The 19,937-nt window shown below is 49.2% G+C and overlaps 7 protein-coding genes across 7 annotated transcripts; 3 read left to right on the forward strand and 4 right to left on the reverse strand.

Annotated features, from left to right (window-relative positions):
* Positions 1 to 1,242: 1,242 nt before the first annotated feature.
* Positions 1,243 to 2,637, forward strand: N7508_007114 (CCDC90 family protein; the record flags this gene model as incomplete). Its single annotated transcript, XM_058465178.1, has 2 exons — positions 1,243 to 2,398; positions 2,453 to 2,637. The coding sequence occupies 2 exons, from the start codon at positions 1,243 to 1,245 to the stop codon at positions 2,635 to 2,637; spliced, it is 1,341 nt and encodes a 446-aa protein (XP_058319031.1).
* Positions 2,638 to 2,891: 254 nt separating this feature from the next.
* N7508_007115 (uncharacterized protein) lies at positions 2,892 to 4,088 on the reverse strand (the record flags this gene model as incomplete). Its single annotated transcript, XM_058465179.1, has 1 exon — positions 2,892 to 4,088. One exon carries the CDS (start codon positions 4,086 to 4,088, stop codon positions 2,892 to 2,894), a length of 1,197 nt encoding a protein of 398 aa, XP_058319032.1.
* A 373-nt stretch (positions 4,089 to 4,461) lies between these two features.
* Positions 4,462 to 6,120, forward strand: N7508_007116 (purine-cytosine permease family protein; the record flags this gene model as incomplete). Its single annotated transcript, XM_058465180.1, has 4 exons — positions 4,462 to 4,631; positions 4,700 to 4,873; positions 4,934 to 5,573; positions 5,635 to 6,120. The coding sequence occupies 4 exons, from the start codon at positions 4,462 to 4,464 to the stop codon at positions 6,118 to 6,120; spliced, it is 1,470 nt and encodes a 489-aa protein (XP_058319033.1).
* Positions 6,121 to 7,865: 1,745 nt separating this feature from the next.
* On the reverse strand, positions 7,866 to 9,737 carry N7508_007117 (uncharacterized protein; the record flags this gene model as incomplete). Its single annotated transcript, XM_058465181.1, has 4 exons — positions 7,866 to 8,440; positions 8,497 to 9,164; positions 9,215 to 9,490; positions 9,547 to 9,737. 4 exons carry the CDS (start codon positions 9,735 to 9,737, stop codon positions 7,866 to 7,868), a joined length of 1,710 nt encoding a protein of 569 aa, XP_058319034.1.
* A 225-nt stretch (positions 9,738 to 9,962) lies between these two features.
* Positions 9,963 to 16,186, reverse strand: N7508_007118 (AP-1 complex accessory protein LAA1; the record flags this gene model as incomplete). Its single annotated transcript, XM_058465182.1, has 2 exons — positions 9,963 to 11,534; positions 11,588 to 16,186. 2 exons carry the CDS (start codon positions 16,184 to 16,186, stop codon positions 9,963 to 9,965), a joined length of 6,171 nt encoding a protein of 2,056 aa, XP_058319035.1.
* A 188-nt stretch (positions 16,187 to 16,374) lies between these two features.
* N7508_007119 (post-initiation translation factor DPC29) lies at positions 16,375 to 17,252 on the forward strand (the record flags this gene model as incomplete). Its single annotated transcript, XM_058465183.1, has 2 exons — positions 16,375 to 16,576; positions 16,627 to 17,252. The coding sequence occupies 2 exons, from the start codon at positions 16,375 to 16,377 to the stop codon at positions 17,250 to 17,252; spliced, it is 828 nt and encodes a 275-aa protein (XP_058319036.1).
* A 205-nt stretch (positions 17,253 to 17,457) lies between these two features.
* On the reverse strand, positions 17,458 to 19,794 carry N7508_007120 (Mis6 domain protein; the record flags this gene model as incomplete). Its single annotated transcript, XM_058465184.1, has 4 exons — positions 17,458 to 18,534; positions 18,590 to 19,617; positions 19,675 to 19,722; positions 19,779 to 19,794. 4 exons carry the CDS (start codon positions 19,792 to 19,794, stop codon positions 17,458 to 17,460), a joined length of 2,169 nt encoding a protein of 722 aa, XP_058319037.1.
* Positions 19,795 to 19,937: the final 143 nt, after the last annotated feature.

Raw genomic sequence — 19,937 nt, forward strand, 5'->3', positions numbered from 1 at the left:
AAATCGAAAGTGGGTAGTCAACAAACTTGACACGTTCAGATCTTCAACGAGGTTCATAAGTCTTTTCACAGCGCTATGAAGTATTAGACAAGATTCAACCAGAATCACCAAAGGGAGCACCAATTCATGCATCATTTGTGCCCGAATTTGGTCTCTCCTTTGTCACCTCTCTTTGGGCCATTTCGAGGGCTTTGGGTAAATCAGTAGTATCACATAAAGAAAGGAGCGTGAAAAGACTTATGACCGTTGTTGTATGTCAAATACCTTTTAGAATCTGATTGTTACATGGCATCGGTGGCCAATCTTCATGTGAGCCACAGCAGTGTCATGGAACAGAGTAAATGATTCGCTGGGATTGTCTTGGACAACCTTTCAAGCATAATTGAGCATCTCCTGCATCAAGCAGGCTTCGAAAACATATGGGATCTGCAGAGATCATTTGCAGAAGCTTGCCGACTTGTGATATCATGTCCATAGGAAGTAGTGATTCGTTAGATCGACAGAAAATACTCATGTCGAAGGTGACGGCCTAGAAAGAGTTAACATAGTGACCGAAATTTTACAAGAAATATGAACTCGCATGCAATATCTGGGTCCATATTTAACTTCTCTTTGTTCATCTCTTTTTGTCTATTTTCAGGTGCCTCGGCTGAGCCAATCAGATCATATAAATATAGGGGCGTGAAAGGACTGAAATGTAGTACCTGATTTTGACAGGATCACCTTTTCTCTAGGTCATGTCAACAGGGACTATATGTCTTCTGAACTTGTGTCTCTATAGCTGTAGCTTTGCGTCCTTGGGCGGGCTAGCATTGTTGAGTCTCCTGCTTGTCCATGACAGGTGCGACAGGTCGTTCTTTTTATTCCCGTGAATCACATATTCCCCAGCTGTTCCCACAAAATTGTCTTCTTCCGCCAAAGCTATTCCCTGAATTGTTCGGCTAGAGCAGGCCGTTTCTGGTGCGTTTCGGACAACACAAGATGTGGTGTTCTGCAAGTGGATTTGTAGGAATGCACTACCACTTTGAGGTATGAAATCAGCTCCGCTACTATTACGCATGATCATCGATTCACCATTGGCAAATTCTGGCCATTGACATGTTGTGTAGTATAGAAAACGAGACGGTCCGCTGCCAAATGCTGACTCATCACGGTTCCCGCGGGGGATCAACGTCACCGAAAGCTCGTCCGCGGGAAATGGTTTGTCTTCTTCATAGCTGAACACTCCTTCAACCTCGCGTCATGGCTACGCCAAGGCTCCCATTTCTGTATCCGAATTTGATGCGCGCTGTTCGGTCATGTGAACCGAGCACATATCGTTCCTTACGATTCCCATACCCTCCCAATCGCCGTTTCCATATCAGTCGCCGGCATGAGCGCGAAGCCTACCAGCGACGCTATGGTCCAGCAGTCGAGCCCAGTGTTCCCGCAGCGTCGCGACTAAAGAAATCTTCATCTGATCAGATTCCGGAAGAAATTCCAGCGCAGAATGAGAGTCAGGATGCCTCCGAGCAGGAGGGAGCTTCTCCGGAGGAATCACAATCGGACCCACCCCAAGACAACCAGGACGCGGCCAACAGCTCTTCCTCTGCGAGCCCAAACTTAGATCAGCAAGAATCGATCGAATCGAAGAAAGACGATCCTCCGACAGATCGAGAGCCACACGAAGAGTCGGCGGCAGAGGAGCATTCCGAGCAGGACCAGGCCTCGGCTTCGTCAACATCCACTTCTGGGAACCCGCCTGAAGAGAATACCGAATCCTCTCCATTCTCCGGCCAAACACCATTCGATGAAGTCCTTCATATGCCCTCGCCGTCCGTCTACCTCACCCCTTCCGGGGAACACTCTTCGTCTGACGATCGCCCGCCACATCTTTCCCCGGCACCCTATGTACACCATTTCGATACGTACTCCTTGGTCCAGGATCTTTCTAAAGGAGGTTTCAGCAATGAGCACTCGACTACCATTATGAAGGCCGTGCGGGCCATTTTACAAAACAATCTAACTCTTGCGAACGAGAGCCTGACTTCCAAATCTGACGTTGAAAACGAGGAGTATTTGTTCAAAGCAGCGTGCTCTGAGCTACAGTCATCACTTCAAACAGCCCGTAACTCCGAAGTGCAACATCAGCGCTCATCACGTACACAACTGCAACACGACACGGACATCATTTCGCAGCGTCTCAGCCAGGAACTGGCGGGCATGAGAGATGAGATTAAGGGCATGTTCAACGACCATAAGATGATTACCCGCGAACAGCAGCGGAGTATCGACACCTCCGTTCAGGAATTAAACTACAAGATCACTGTTTCGCTTAACAGTGATGGAAAGAGCGAGATTGAAGGCCTTCGGTGGATTTTGACACGACGTGCAGCTTTGACCGTCGCCATTTGTGCCTGTAAGTGTTTCAGTTTACCTGATTTGAGAATTTCGTCACTAACTAGCGTGACAGTCATGATCATTGTTTTCCTGAAGTACGCCTCCACTCTTAAGGTTCATGAACCCGCAAAGGTCAAGGAAGTGGAGAAGCCCGTTGTCACCAAAGAAGTCGCTACGGAAACCAGGGTGGTCCATGATAATGATACAACGACTATCCCGTCAACTTCGGAAGCCCACCTAGGCGAGTCCCTTGGTTGATCGTCCGTGTCTAACACTCTCTACTTATACATACCAATCATTCATTGTTTATTTTCTTTTGTCTCGGCCTACTTCTATGTACATATATGCACTGGCCATGTACAACAACTGTATCACCATCAATAGACCAAATGCAATTCTGTCATACTAGGAATATATAAATCAACTTAATTTCATATCTTCCTCATAATGAAAGCTGATCGAGAGCGTGGAGAACAAATGTACATCTGAAACCTGCGAAAGCTTTCCAACCATTACTCATCCCTAACCCAAGGAACTTCTTCAGGAAGATACTTGTAAGCCCTGAAAGTAGCATTACTCAAACAATCAAATCCCATCTTCTCCATCTCATCCAACTCCTCCTTCCCCATAACCCTCTTATAATCCCCCAATTGGGGTACAACAAACTCCCAAACCATCTCCCCACTCTCCAAGACCTCCATAATACGCCCATCATACGCTTCACAAAGTAATACATTCCCATTCGTCAATTTCTGCGCAGACCCCATAAACGGCGTAAAGAAACCCAGCCCTCCAGTCGACGGGTCCTTATACTCCCACTTAACAACCTTCTCCCGGGAAATAATAATAGCCCGCGAAAATGGAACAGCCAGACCAGGTCTGAAGACCCCATTATCGAAAATGAGGATATCACCTGCGTCATTGATCTGATGGGCACAGTGCTGCTGACTGACCGTCGGTGCAGGAAGGTGCCACAATACTTCACCTGTTGCACGACTGATCACGAAAACGCTAGATGCATTCCGTGACGAGGCGATGACATTGCCCTCGGAGTCGAAGGCGACACTGTTGATCAGTGGCCAATGCTCACGCGGGTAATGTGGATGTGCGGCGAAGACTGCAGGGTCCAGATGGTCGATTGCTCGCCACGACCAGAGGAGCTTTGCACCACCGCTCCCACCGCTGCCGTCGAAGTCGGCGGATGAGGAGGTCATGGATGACTCCCAGGGCCGGACGAGCTTGATGCAGTCACTGTAGATGATGCCGTTTGGCGCTTCGCTGCCCGGGATGCCACCCTGCACTCGGGATGCTTCTTCACTGCTGAGTGGCTCCAGGGTTGTGTAGAGGATTGTGCCATCGTCGAGGTGGTTTTGGTCATGATGGGCCAGTGGGTCTGAGTACTGACGGATGAGATCACCGTCTGGGCTAACTTGCATCATGGTGCCGCCCCGGTATTTTGCCCACATCGGGAACAGTCGGGGTGCGTCTGGGTGTGCGCCGTTGTAGGCTAGGTTACCGTTTGGGAGGATGCAGGCGTGTCGGCCTGCTCTGTGGGGGAGAGTCCAGCGATGCACTTCTTTGCCTGACGTTGAGACTAGATGGACCGTGTTTGAGGTTAGAGGTGCGTACAGCACGTAGCCTGGTGAGACGCGCTGGCCGTCGACGCCTCGGAGGCCGAGACCTCGGCGACGGAATGTGTGCTGTTCCATTTGATAGACTTGGAAAGTAAATTATGAATTAAAAGAGGAGTACAAAGCAAAGAAACTGTATGCAGAATGGGAGGATTTTATCTTTGGCGAAAAATGGGGGAAGTGGACATATCTGTTGTTCTTAGGGCATCCCGGTCCGGCATGCCGCGGTATGCCGCGGGGATAAGTATCAAGTTAGATACGCTCGATATGGCGTCAGATATGCCCATGACATGCTTATCGGCGTATTGGGAGCTATGAATGGTCTATTGGAAGAATATGAGTTGGCCTGGTATGTATAAAATGGGGGAAAGTGAGGTATAGAAAGGGAGAGTCCCCTGCTGGATCCTACTACCTGACCAGTTCCACTTTGCAGTTGGAATTTCCTATGAAAATGAAGAACTACAGTGAATCTATTCAGAAGACCCAGTCTGAGCCAGAGACTGAACAAACTGAGCGGCCATGGCATCGAAGATTCTCTATTGAAGAGGGTGGCATTGAACGGGTCACCGATGAAGAGCGGTTGCAGAATACAACCAAGTTTTGGAATGCTGCTACTTTCTGGTACGAGAACTACTCCATGGGATCCTTGGATACGCTAAATTCAGCTGATGCCTCATCTCTATGTACAGGTTGAGTGCCAACATGGCTGTGGCTACCCTCAACATCGGCTCCCTGGGGGGCTCACTAGGCCTCTCCTTCTGGGACTGCTTCATTGTCATCCTGGTAGTTAATATAATAAGTGATCTGCTCCCAGCATGGACAGCAGTGTTTGGATTAACGGGTTTGCGCATGACAACTTTCTCGTAAGTGGTCGCTTCGCTTCCATGATCCACTATGTCCTAACACGGTCTGTCGACAACCAGGCGGTACTCATTCGGCTACTGGGGCAACATGCTCGTTGTCATCTTCTCAATGATCGCAACAACAGGCTGGAACGCGATCAACTCCATATCCGGAGCCACCGTTCTAAACGCTCTTTCTGACGGCCAGTTTCCCACATGGGCTGGTGTGATTGTCATATGTGTATCGGTGTGGGTGATGTGTATCCTGGGCATTACCTGGATCCATAAACTAGATACTTTTATCTGGATCCCCCCTCTGATTGTGTGGTGTGTGGCAGCAGGCACAGGTGCGTCTCACTTCACAGGAGATGATCATGCCGGTCTGAAAGGATCTGATAAAGCTGCTGCTATACTGACCTATGGAGCTTCGATTTTCTCTTTCTCTGTTTCCTGGGTAAACTGCGCAGCAGATTACAATGTGCGCATGCCTAAAGGAACTCCGCAATGGCATATCTTCAGTGCTACTTACATTGGCATTTTCGTTCCTACCGTGCTTGTCCAGACCCTTGGAGCTGCACTATATACAGGAACTGTGACTGATGCAGCATGGAAGGATGCTTACACTGATTCTTCAATTGGGGGTCTTCTCAAGATGTCATTGGCACCTGCTGGGGGGTTCGGCAAGTTCTTGATGGTTCTAGCAGCGTTGAGCTCTATCCCCGTAAGTGAACATTCTATCTCACCGTCCCGGCCCTTCACTTACATTTACTAACATCTCAAAGAACAATATCCCGAACAACTACTCTTTCGCCCTCCATGCACAGAATATGGGGCCATGGGCTATACGTATTCCCCGTGTGGTTCTAGTCACTTCTGGATCCATTGCAGCGGTGATAATAGGCTGCTGTGCAGCTAGATATTTCTCTGATACTTTGCAAACATTACTTAGTGTCATCGGATATTGGACTGTGATCCATATTACACTGGTTATGGAAGAGCATTTCATTTTCCGAAGAGGATGGAAGGGATATGACCTTGATGCCTGGAACAGCCTCGCTGGTCTGCCGTTTGGATGGGCAGCTATAGGAGCATTTGCCTTTGGTTTCCTAGGTGCGGCACTTGGTATGAAGGTGGCATGGTATTCAGGTCCTAGTGCATCTTTGATTGGTAGCAAAGGTGCAAATATTGGACATGAACTGACATTTGCTTTTTCAGGAGTCGCCTTTCCACTGTTTCGGTGGATCGAGAAGCGATATGGAGGTCGGTGAGCGAATATTAACAGTGAATTGCTTTGGAATGTATGGTATTTGGCAGGTGCATATAACTATGGGATATGCGAAATACATCTTTGTGCTCAGTTTTTGATAGACAGGGTCACAAATCCTGTTCCGAGGAACCATCTGCATTGTGTATTTGACAGATTCCAAGTTTTTAAAAGGCTCTACCCAACTGGATCCGATCCCTAATCGGAAACAGACCTCACACTATATCAAAAAGGGTCACAACCTAGAGGGGCTTGACCTCGGAACTGACGCTCAATTAGGGTATATCCCGAGAGCGGCATCGTCCCTGCATATATGCGAGCTCTCCAGGCTATACCATCTATTACTTATTGGCACGGGCAACATGAGAGTGGGGTTGAATACGAGATACAGGGTTGAGCAGTGACTCCCTAAGCGGCTCTCTCGAAGCGAGCCTCCCGAGGGCTTTTCAAGAACATCGAATAGACTGATATAAAACTCATAATCACCTCTATGCCAATTCAGAACAGATGTGCTTCCTATACTTACCTGCCTCAGAGTTCATAGTCGCTCGATCCCCTTGTTTCGTCCAAAGCTACACAGTATGAACGCATACAGATTCATCGCCGTGGCCTTTGCCCTTGGCCGCCTGACAGGCGCTGATCTTCTTCGACCAGCGGCCCCCGCCATCACTGGAGTTCTCAATGCACGACAAGAGCTAACATGTCCCGAAGCCACGCAGACAGTCTGCCCTGATGGAAGCGGAGGATGTTGCCCATCTGGTGCAGCCTGTACATTTGTTAGTGGCCAGCCGAGATGCCAACAGTCATCTGGCCGTGGGCCCCTCTGCTTAGATGGGGGCTGCTGTTCCTATGGGTATAAATGTGACCTAGTCGGCGACTTTTGTTTCCCGGACCCAACAACCTCCAATTCGATACCACCTCTGACGGTGCTGACTTTTGATCTCCCGGTATATTCTTCCCTGGGGCCAATCGAGCCAACACCAACCATACATACTATGCTGGAGCCCACAGAGCCCCCCCCCCCCCCGGGGACCTGGAAACACGCAGGAATCTACGAGCATATCAACATCTTCGAGTGTTTCAGAGCCTACAACCATCCCGGAGCCTACGACTACAAGCTCTCGCCTGTCAAGTAGCGGCAGTGCAGCTCCATCTACCAACTTAGCAGGAACGGCTTCCGATACTACGCCCAAATCATCCACATTACCATCTACGACTCCACCATTGACAGAATCGCCCACAAGTACTGAGGACTCTGGTGCAGCATCGCCATCAACGTCCCCCGGTATTGCCAGTTCGCTTTCAGTGGGCTGGGGCTTCTGGACGGCGTTGGCCATTGTGGTGCTGTGCCTTGCTCGTTAATCATATACACTCAACTAGTGCGCTATCGTAATGCAACACATATAATTTACGACACTCAATGAAAACTCGGGACGCAAAGATAAGGCATCATGATAATATGTTGTCTAGAGTAAGAATAATATATAATCCAGCTCCCTCTCGGCGGCTTTACTATTGGAATATCACATCTTCAGCAAAAGGAGTAAATACATACGCCTATCTAGTTCAAATTCAACTCCAGCCACTTGTTCATTTTGTTGAAATTGCCACTGCATCGTCGTTCTCCTATCTGTTGATTTAAACCCCCTCTTATGGTGATTACATCATCCGTAGATATGAAATGACAGAATCTGTCTTGTTTTGAAACTACTCATTTGACCAAACATTAGAACAGGACAAAAGGGACCCTCATTCATCAGGCGGTCTTGAGCTCTCTGGACTCTGCGGGAAAAGCCCCATATTAGAAAGAAGATCCCAATTCCCATCCGCAGACATTCCCAATCCAAGAAACTCGGGGAAATAATAATTATTAAAGTCGCCCAACATCTCATCAGGTGGCGCATTAGGCGGCGATGCCTCTACACGAGGTCTCAGCTTCTGATGAACCTTGGCGATGATATTGCCTAGGGTATGTGCTGCGTGACAGGGTAGTCCAATGCAGTACAGCCACTGCACGAGATCATGAACCAATGAGTCCAGCTCATTGATGTTGTGTGTTGAAGCGACTTGTTCTTGGTAACCAGTTGAAAGGCGACAGATGACAATGGCTGCGAAAGTTATCATGTGGTAGATGTGATCTGTTAAATGGCGAGTCCGCTCGTCTACCGTGTCCATGGCTAATTGGATTATTGCGGTGGAATGGCGGATCATTTCTGAAACGACTGATTCCCTGGCTCGGGCGGATTTGGATTTTAGAGCGTGTTCATATAGAAGGAGGTGGGAGAAATGGAAACCCATTGATAAGAATTGGGATCTTGGTTGGTCTAGTTGGGCAGAGTTAGAAGGAATTTCGTCGGTAGAAGAGTGAAACCAAACTTACCAAGGACGAACTCCCATTTCCTCTTCCATGCTTGCAAAGCTGCCACGGATTTTAATAAGTCGACTGACTCTTGTATCAAGTGCTCGTAGACAGTCCAGTAGAGATAAATTTCTGCAACCATGCGCACTTCAAAATTAATCGCGTGGTCGGAATCTATAACGGCACGGCATCTCTCAATCTGCCAGGGTTGTAACATTGACCGACGACTCGTACCAACACAGTAATGCATATGAGCAAGACAGAGATGATTCCATAAGTAGCAACGATCCATAGTGGCTTCGTCCAATCTGTTTGGAGGATGAGACTGAGTTGTGACTACAGTAAATAACGGACTTGATTGCGAATGCTGCAGAGCAAAACCGCTCAAAAGCCAACTATCGATGCTCAAAGGTACTTGACCTACTGTTGTCGACCACATTGAAAGAATCAAAGCCGCTTGGAAAAACTCAATTGGTTGTGGCGCGACCAAAAGAGTAGTCGAGGCCAGGGAGCGGGCATGTTCGTACAGCTTAGGAGCGAGACTCGCAGCAACGTTCTCGGAAGTATGCCGCACGGCGATCAGAGAACAAGCGCAAAACAATAGCGGGGATTTTTTCACGCGGCGTAAAAGCTCAGTTGGCTCACATTCGGGGTCAAACAGAACCCACCGACCGTAATATTCGAGGAAACTGGGAAATTGTTATTGATAGGCCGAATTTTTGACAACAGTGCAGCATACATAGTAATCAGCGTTAGTGCAAGATCAGGCGCAATAAGGTCATCCAAATCGGCACTCATCGACCGGATGTCGGAAGATGGATTGGGGCCGGCATCTGTCGCCAGATCACGAATGACCATGATCGGAGCCGCGGAGGATTCCGTCTCTTTGTACGGCACTTCAGACTCGGTCGTCTGTGCAGTTGAAGGTCTGCTGGTCTCATGGCCTGGGGTCCTTGGAGGACCCTCTCCAAGGCGATCGAGCAGGGCAGCTACAGACCTTTCTAGACGTTCTAACCTGAAGACATATTAGTATGAGGCAAATCGGAGGCAAAGATGGAACCGTGATCATACCGCACATCCGTACCGGAGGCGGGGACTACGGATTCCTCATCCCACGCATCAATTTGAACAAGCGAACATTGTTGACGAAGTCGATCACAGCGAAGACAGGCTCGCCCAGGAATACCAGGCTCGTAACATCTGGTCTTCTGCTTCCTGCATGAGGTACATGCCCGCGAGGCACGGCCCCGATCCGGCGGCATTTCGACCTCGAAGGTGGTCTCAAATCACTTAGGGGTTCGAATTAGATCAATTTATTCATAAAATGAGGTCGAAGTCAAGCCAGAAAGCTGAAATCAAAAGGAACTTAATTGATGTCACCTGATTGCGGGGATGAGATAAGCGCGATCCAGGACTACAGTGGAAGTATGTGAATATCATGAACATTTCGTTTGATCTATATCGTATACACTTTCGAATGGAATGTACTAGAAATCCATGCGCAATGCGATACTAGGCGCTGCCTGCGGGGCAATATCTTCTGCTTCCACACCAGACTTTGAAGCAACAGCTCCAACACCGACACTACGGAGGACTTCTTCCAGAAGTCCTTTCTGGTCTGCATTCATGGAAGCAACCATTGCTCGGAAGGCGAGTTGATCTGCCTTTGCAAGTTCGAGGAGATGGCCAGCAGATTCCTTGTGCACGGACTCGCCTTCGCGTTTCGCACGGGCCAGTAAGGCCGACATGACAAGCGAGATTGCAGTTGGGAGTTCCGACGCAGAGAAGGTGGCGTTGGAAATGCACGAGACCAATGTGCGGGCAATCACCGCGCGTGAATTTTCCGGGTCGTTCGGGATATCTCCATTGTCTAGTGGACAGGCAACGAGGAAAGCGATCAACCGCGGGGTGAGATATCGGCTGATCACATCGTCCGTGATGGAGCGAGAACCTGGCTTGACGAGTATTGAGCGGATGCAGCTGGCTGCTACATTGGCGAGTCCAACATCCTGGAGACAGTCGAGGAACTCATGCAGAACTCGGATAAGGACGGGGTCCTGAGGCGGGATGACGTGCCCGCCAGCAGTGAGGAGGAAGGTTATGGCGAGGAGGGTGTTCTTGGCACAGGGAATGGAGATGTCCGATTCTCGTCGCTGGGCAATCGTGAGAATCGTCAAGAAGCGCGTGAGGCATCCGCGGAGTTGGAATGACACGACTTCAAGGTCTTCGGGTGATTCTGTTGTAGTTGTGATGGCGTGGATGAACTGCCGGAAAATCGGGAGAGCTTGGGGAACAACACCTTGTTGGCAAATTCCAGTGGCCAGGATTGTAGTGAAGATGTGCAGAATGCAAGCATGGAGATCATTTCGAATTATGGACGGAAATACCGATGCAACATCGACGAGAGAACGCAGCGCCAGACGAATCAGAGTCAAAGACTCATCTGAAGTGACGTTGAATCGTGCAAGAGGGGTTGATTCGCGAAGATTAGGGAGCATTCCAGCGAGGACCAAGATAATACTTCTCGTTAACTCGAAGAGTTGCTCGATATCATCAGAGAGATGATCGCTGCGTTCCTGGTCACCCTTTGCAGCAGGATGATCCAATGACAGGTTCTGTGCGATCTCGACAATGACAGTCTGGATAGGAGTCGTCTCTGTCAAGACCAGGCGGTCGAAGGTGTCCATCGTTTCCGTGAAGATTGCATCTTGGTAAATAGCATTTCCAGAGATGATTGGTCTCAAGATTCTCTTCAAAGCTTGGAGAATCTCCAGGCGCTGGGAAGCCGAAGTTCCTTGGTCAACTAGAGATTCAAAGGCCAAACCGAACAAGACAAAGAAGAAGGCAACTGGCTCTTCGCGGTAATTAATATCGTGTCCTTTGCCTTCTTCCTTCTTTGCGACCTTGTCTTCCTTTTCCTCGCCATCTTGGCCACTGGGCTCTTCTGGTTCATCGGGCTGCTGTAATTTGCCATCCAAGGCATCAAAGACGAAGTCAATATCCTTCTCGACAAGTCCAGCGATTGCATCAACTAAATACAACCACGTGTCTTGGTAGAACTAAATATGTTGTTAGCCTCTTAGAAACAAAATATTGCAGGGGAAACCCTTACATTCAACAAAGTCTCACGGTTCAAAGCAGCGTATACCTCATCCAAATCGCCACTAGTGCTCGTGCCCAGACTGCCGGAAATATCGGGCTCAAAGCGCAACCGAGCATATTCCTGCAGAGAAGACAGCCATAGAGGTGTAAGCCTAGCAAGATAAGGCTGAACGACCGAGTTCAGATACTCATGCTCGATACTGGCAATCTGCAGCCGAGCCCAAGCAGAGAACAAGGCAAGTTTCACCATCACCCGAGCATTGGAGTTCAGGCCCTTGAGATCTCCGATTTCAGTAGTCCCTGGGTTTTTTGCGAAGTTCTCCAGGCCCAATACTAGCAGTTTCAGAATTCTGCCCATGCGGTCGACATTCGTGACGATTCCGGTGGCGATGAAGGTAGCAGAGACATTGATCGCCTCTGAGGCTAGCTCTGCGGATGAATCGGTTGCAAAAGCGGGAGTAAGTGCAGATCCGATCTGCGCCTGATACTGTTCCAGCAGCGAGGCTTCAGCAAAATCAGGATCAGGGGTCTTGCCAAACATAGTGAGAACCTGGTCAATGATCTTCAGACCCCAGACACGCAGCTCGATGACATTCGCGGTTGATGCCGAAAACGCCATTCGAACGATGTCTCCGACGTTCTTCTGAAGAGCCAGTTCCGCCGGGATGGCAGAGTCTGGGAGGATGGCTTCTTGGACAGTAGCCAAAAGCTCAGAAAGGCAGCTCATGGCGAAGTTGCGTGTCTGCCACTTAAGCAACTCTTGGCCAGAGACACTTTCATTCGCGATGTCACCTTGTCCTTCCCCAGCAACGGCGGATGCGAACCCGGCGACCTCGTCATCTGGGATATCCGCTGCAGCCTGAACGGCTGTGGTAGGTGGTGGTTCAACCTTATGACGTGTCTTGGTCATAATGTTCTGACAGCGCTGGATCCACGCCTCGGTTTCGGTTAGAGCAGTTTGTTGCAACCAATCCTGAATCATCGACTTGAGTGACGCATTGTTTGGCGCATCTTCATATGCAAGCCAGATGTCATCTTCCAAAGACTGTCCTGCTGTCTGTACCACAGAGGCAGCGCCTCGCTTCATCAGGTTGTTCAGTCCGCGGACGGCCACATCCCGCATGAGGAAGTTATTTGCCCGGAGCTCGCTCTGGAGGCGCTTCACGTATCCTGCAAAGTCGACATAGCTCGAGGCATAGAGTGACAAGTGATCCAAGCACCTGGAACTTTCAGTAACCAGTGCAGGATTCTCCTCCAGTTGGAACTGACGAAGCAAGGTCAGGATAAGATTTCGAGTTTTGGCAATGTCCTGCAGGTCGGGACCAAGGACGTTGATGAGAGAGTCCACACATCGACTAATCACGACAGGCGTCAAGAATGACATCTCGATGTTAGAGGTGGCCAATGCAGCGGCCTCCTCGTTGTGGGTATCCGCATTGTACAGCTGTGCAAGCATACCCAAGGAGCCAGAGACAAAGGGTGAGAATGTCAGTCCAGCAGAGTTGGCAACTCTTTCCAAACCACCAAGAGCCCAGAAGTGGACAACGGGATGAGGATCATTGCACAAGGACATTAAGACACCGACAATGGTTTTAAGATGCAGACCAGCTGCCATTCCACCGATCTGCGCATGAATACATCCTAAAGCAGCGGCACATCCAGCTCGAGCATTGGGTTCCCTGTTCTCGACAATGGTATCAACCAACCAGTTGACCTGTGTATTCGTGCAAGTGTTTCCAGCGCTGTCGCAAAGACGTCCCAATGCTTCAACGCCAATAGTACGGACGATTGGATCGGTATCCGTGACGAATTTCTGAAGAAGCTCTTGCAAGATTTTATCGGTGGATGAGTTCAGCTTGCCAGCCACAAAGTCTGTTTCTTTAACGGCAACCTTCAAAGCATGGAGGAGTGCAACAGAGATATTGATGACCAATGCTGCCTTCCGGCCTGGGTTCCTCTGCAAGCCTGGAGAGGTGAGGAATGTGGCAATTTGTTCCACGCTGCTCTCTTGAATCTTGGAAGAATGAAGAGCCAGAGCTACGGAGAATAACTCAATTGCTGAGTTGACAACACCAGTGGTTGGCGGATCAACAGCGAGGGTATCTCCATCCCGCAAGCTATAAAGGAGAACTGCGTCATGTTCGCTAGCTTCGCAGATAGGGAAAGTCAAAGCATCATCAACTGCTTGATCCACGGAGTCAAGTGCAGACCAAGCAGGGCCTTTCTCATCTTTCTGTGTTCCAGACAATGTGAGGCGAATATATTCTCGGGATAGTCCCGTCACGCCAAAGCCGTAGTTGTCGCATAGATCCCACAGCCCATCGAATTGTCCAGCGGAGCCAGAAATTGAACTTTCCAGCTGTTTGTATTGAGCATCTGGGTCTGCAAAAGACGAAATGGCCAAACTGAGAAGGCTAGACTGCGAGATGATGTCTCCATGACTGGGTGGGTGTACATGTACGAGCTTTGAGAAGCACTGCAAGACACGTCGGCGCACCATAGTCATATAATCCTGCAATTGCAGGGAAGGATACAGTCGCTGCGAGATATCTTCCATAGACTTAGGCTTCGGCAGGTCATCCAAGAATTCAACGGTATTTTGGAGCATTGCAGCAATTCTCTTCGCGCCGTCTGCGGTGATCAGTTTGCTGTTGAATTCCATGAATACTAGCAGGGAACTCAAAGCACACTCTCGCACATGAGCCAAGAAACTAATCTCGAGATTACCCGGTTGAGCAGCATTCGCCTTGCTAAGATGCTTTGGCAGTGCATTCTTCCAGAGAAGCATCAATTGAGAAAGGTGGATCTTAACAAAGCTGGGTCCAAGAGGCATCAAACCTCCAATTAGAATCCATGCCACCTGAATCTGAATGCTGGCAACACGAAGCTCGGAAGTGCTGCTGGTCTTGAGAAGATCGGTGGCCTGCGTGAAAACGCGCGCGAACACATCTACTGCACCGTAGAGTGGTTGCAGACGGGAAGTGCTGAGCATTGCAGACAATCCATTCGCATATCCAACACATCGTCGAGGTGACTGGCGAGGAGTACCCAGCTGTCCAATCTCTCGGTTCAGACTGTTCATGCAGATCGTAACACATGACAGCAGTTGATGAGGAGATGCAAGAACAAAATTGCGCATACAGTGCGCAGTGTGAACTTGGACGGTGTAGCTAGGATGAGGAAGGACTTGAAGTAGAGCATCACGACAGCTATCCGCAAGAGCAGTGAAAGCGGAGCCAAGTGATTGAATCAGGGAGGACAAAGCGCTGACTGTGCTAGTCAAGGTGTACTTGCTTGGCTCGCGGCGTTCCTGGATTACCTGAGGGTAGTCTTTCAGAATCTCGTTGATCAGCCATTTGGCCGCACTGAGTTGACTGTTTTCCCGCAACAATTCACGTCCAATGGTATCCTCCAAGATGCTCTTGATGAACTTTCTGGTCATGAGTAGACGGAATCGGTTGTATGAGACCGTCGGATGGTTCAACAACTCGACAAGCAGATTAGTTGCAATTTGTCCATAGCGTTCTTCAACGATCTTGTCACCCAAATTGCGCAGAACATATTTGTAGCATATACAGATACCAGCACGTGTGCGATTCGAAGTGGTGCTCTTCAAGTATTGGGTTGAAAGTTGTCTTAGGAGGTCAGGGAGAAGGAAATAGAGACGGGAATCGGCCTTTTTCGGAGCTGGCGACTCTGACATTTCTGCCTCTTCCTCGTCCCCCAGTCCCGAAGTAGGTTTCTTGGACATACGCTTCGTCTTCTTCGATTTCGGCTTCGGCGCAGCTGTAATATGTGCATCTGTCGCATGCAGTTTGATCAGTGCTCGACCAAGGACTGCAGCCACAGCATGCCGCACTGGCGCCGCAGGACTGTCAATAACCTTCCATACAAGTGTTTTGAGATTCTCAAAGTCGGTTGTATTATCAAAAAAGGGTTCCATAGCAATCAACTGCTCCAAGCAACGGCATGCATGCACTTGAACAAAGGTAGACTTGTCGCTCGTCGCAGCATTTCGAGCCTGTTTCCAAATGTCGCGTGCGGTGACTTCATCGAGTGGGACACCAATCCCAACAATAATCTTGCGCAGCACGGCAAAGGCAACACCACGTAAGCCAGTATGGTTGCTCGCAGATTTGAGGAGCTTGATCATGGTCGAAGTCGCAACATTCGACTGCATGAACGCACTTTCGCCAACTGTCGCAAAGACCTCTCCCAGGCAATGCGCCGCAGCGAACTTGGTCTTTAATTCCGCTTCACTCTTGCTGGCATTGAGGATTCCTAGCAAGTCTGTGATTGTTTCGAAGAGGATCCCGCGATCCCCTTTACCGAGTATTGCGCCGAAACATCGTCCAATATTGTTGCGGAGGACTCGCGTGATGGTCGGTGAGGGCAGGGCTAATATCTTGAACAATTCCTTCTTGAGATCTTTCTGTTGGGAGGAGACTTCGGCTGGTTCCAATCCAGAGATATATTGTACTAGATCGGAGGTGAACGTGAGCATGTAGAGGTCCTGTTGTTCGGAGGGGAGCGCATGGAGCTTGGGGACGTCGAGCTCCGGAACAGCACTTTGTGGCGGTTGCGCGGGGGTATTTTCGGAGGCAGACATTGGATAGAATCAGGGCAGGTGTAGCCCCATAGGAATAGAAAGGGAGGAAGGAAGGTAGGAGAGTGAAGGTCAGTTGCGTCAACATCTCCTTATCGTGTGTCCTCAGCGTCCGCGGAGGTCGGACAAACTGTCGGCCCGCTGGGAATGTATACGCTCCGCAACGGAGTTCGAATTTCCTCCTAAGTACTATGGCTCTCCGGCTCAGGTTACTGCGACCGTTCCAGCGGGCAGAAGATAGCTGCGTACCATGTCGCTCATTCAGTGTATCTAGCATTGCGTTCTCTGGTCACAATAAATGGTCAACGATCAAGCACGACAAAGCACGGAACGACAAGGCGAAGAGCAAGGAACGTGCAATGGTTGGCAAGGAAATTGCCAGCGCTACACAGAGTGCGTATATCATGCAACTATGCAAATTGCTTGTATCTAACTTACACTAGTGTGGGGTCCTGATCCGAAGTACAATCCGCGACTGACACTTGCGCTATCGAATGCGAAACGAGCCTCCATTCCAAAGATTATTATCGAAGCCGCAATTTTACGAGGGCAGGGACTGAGTGTATCAGGACAAGCACTCGAAAACGTCACAATTGAGGCTATGCTACCAGGTTCCGTGGCTGCTGTCGTGGAATGCCAAACCGATCAGAAGGCGCGCGTACTCCAAGATGTCCGCTATATGATCAAAGACAATGGAGGAATTGTCACACCAACTACATATCTCTTTGAAAAGAAGGGAAGGGTCGCTTTTGAAAAGAAGGACGGTACAAATCCAGACGACTTCCTTGATCAGGCCATCGAAGCTGGTGCGGCGGACATCACCACAGATGACAAGGGCCGATTAGTACTGTTCACTGACCCTTCGGAGACAAAGAGTGTTGGTGAGACTTTTGCTAAGCTATCTGGTCTCAGTATTGAGGAGTTGGAAATCTTCTGGGATCCTAATAGGGATACCATGGTCGAGGTGCAGGATGAAGAGCAAGTCAAGGCCCTTGAAGATCTCTTGGCAGGTTTGCGTGAAGAGCCCAGTGTCCAAGATATTTACTTGAATTCGACGGAGAAGTTTTAGATTTCAGCATAGCCTGAAGCTGTTTCACCTCGAGGACGAGCAATGTACAATATGTGTATAGCGATAGATACCAAGCATTCAAGTGGCGTTGTGCATCTTCATTCCCAGATCTATCAATACTAACTTGCCGAAAAGCAGAAAGGATAATACCATAGACAATGCTCCTTATGAAGTCAAATGCTTGCAATAGAATAGACATCACGAGCTACTCCTTGCGCAAAGCTTTCATTGTACTCCTCATCAAAACACCAGTACCCCGAGACCCAATGGCCTCTAACCAATCCAACATATGCACACGGTACTCTTGCCAACTCATCTTAGCACCGCCGTCCTTCTCAAGTGCAACAAGGGCTTTATGAGTAACCGGCTTCCCCAATTTCGGACGATCACCCGTGACATCCTGATCTTCCTCCACGTCTGCAAAACAAGCGGCGGACAAATTGCAAAACGCAGCGTGGTGACTGAGAGAGAATAGCGATGTTAGGGCAATGTGGAATGCATTCTCACGGTGATAGTGTTTGGCAGCTTCATTCACGTCGCGGACGTAGGTTGTCAAAGCAGTGACGGTCTGGGCGGGGATGAGGCAGCCTAGTGCGTTCGGGTCTTCTGTGTTCAGGGCGCGGTTTCGCCATAGTAGGTTGCACATATCCATCACATATCCATTGAATCGGCCCACCAGGTCTGTGCTGTAGGCTGGGGTGCCTTGTGCTTGGAGGACTTGTGAGCTGAGGGAGGCTTCGAATGCCCCTTTGTAGACGGCTAGTATAGATTCCAGGCTTGAGATCACGGAGATGTTTGGGATGAAAGCGAGAGTGTACACTGTTTGGGCGTATGGAATTGTGAGTCGGAATCGAGCGTCTTCTGGTGCGTGGGAGAAGAGGTCTGTCAGAACCTTGTAGAACTCGAGCACGGAGTCTGCCGCCGGCTTGAAGGGTTTCTGATCTTCGTCTGCGGGGAACTCTAGGATGGAGGATGCTAAAAGTTCGACGTGCACAATCATCTGGCTCAAAGGGTGTGAATGTTCTGGTGTTGCTGGTTTTGATCGTAGACTCACGCCCCATTGACTGATCAGTGCTGAGTAGAATCCTAGTAATGATGTTCTGGAACCAAGGCTTCCATCCAATACTGCAAACTCCAGAGGTGACAGTAATTCACTGCGTAGAGATTCAAAAGGTGCGATTTGGGTGTATTGCAGAAGTCTGAAGACATTTTCACCATTATCTTTGCCATTCCATACTTGGAGATAGGACTGCAAAAAGGAACGGATTGACGATGGAAGGTCCTAAGATTTTTTGAGCGTCTGTCTGTCATGGCCATATCCCAACTGAAGAGCATACCTTGGTGAAAGAGACGTATCCTACAACATATTCCAACACATATGATAGTGTCTCAGGTTCATCATCTTCATCTTCGCGAATCATCTCCAGCTTATCTTCCAGGAAACTTCTCAGCCATTCATCAAGACGATGATATGCAGCTTCAGATTGAACCAGATGAAGATACTTCTGAGCCATTGCATCGCCTAGGGTTGAGATGATCTGATTTGGAAGCTCAATTTTCTCGATCTTTTCCACAAAGTGGCCAATATCACGAAGTTCCTCAATCGATGTCTGCTTATAGGATACCCGTGAAGTTTGCAAAGTCGGAACAACCACCTCGATCCTGCTTCTTTTCACGGTCCCCCGATAGACGACCTGGAAATTTGACTGTTGATTAGCCTGCACTTTTTCCGCATTTTTATCCTGGAGTCCCTTCGCATGGCTTGACCATTCAGGGTCGGGATGTTTGAAGAAAAGGGCATTTCTCCTCGGTCCGCCGAAATCACCAAGGATAATCTCAGGATAGTAATTCTTGAAGATCCGAAGAAGACTGATCAATTCTTTATCATCACCACCCGAAACCTGGATCAGCTCCATGAGGGCTTGAATTCGGAAAGGCTTGACATGTTTTCGCCTCGTGATAAGCGAGAGAAGATGGCACAATGGCTTGCGCAAACTGATCATATCCAGATAGTTGAAAAGAACCGCATAGAGCTTTCCTAGATGGGACCTCTCTTCAAGAAGATCATATGAAAGAATCAACCAGCGCAACAGCAAAACCTGTGTCGCTGGACTGGGTTTGTTCTTGCTAGGTCCAAGACAGCAGACGACTTGCGTGACATTTTGGGACGCGACTATCTCTTGTGGATATAGATTTTTGACCAGGGATGTAAGTGTGCCTTGGTCCAGGTTATTTCTCGAAGTCAAAATCTTCAGTAGACGGGCAAGCGCGGGTTGCGGAATGCCGTTCTCGTACGCGTCTGAAGCGATTTTTTTGGCTAGTTGGCTAACATCTGTGTATCTCTGCTTTGGAGGAACGAATGCAACTGCCATCTGCTGTTAGTAGCGTTTCTTGTCATCTCAAAGATGTGTGCTGACCATACCGGCTTCCAAGTGCTCGACCGCATCAAGCAGACTGCTGGATTGGTTGTCTGAGTAATTGTCAGTCACTGTTTGGTTGGAGAAACGCAATATAGTCACAACTCACCTGTAATTGTCTCCATTTTTACTGGCTTCGATGATTTCAATGATTGAGTTGTCTTCCAGTCCTGGCTTGCAGTTGCGTGAGCTCTGGTGCTGGCGCAGCCGCAATAGGGCGTGCCTTGGCTTCAATTACACGTGTTGGAGGGCGCAAAAAACAGGATAT

This window comes from Penicillium antarcticum (assembly GCF_028974205.1).
Source record: "Penicillium antarcticum strain IBT 31339 chromosome Unknown utg000006l_segment0_segment0, whole genome shotgun sequence".
NCBI lineage: Eukaryota > Fungi > Ascomycota > Eurotiomycetes > Eurotiales > Aspergillaceae > Penicillium > Penicillium antarcticum.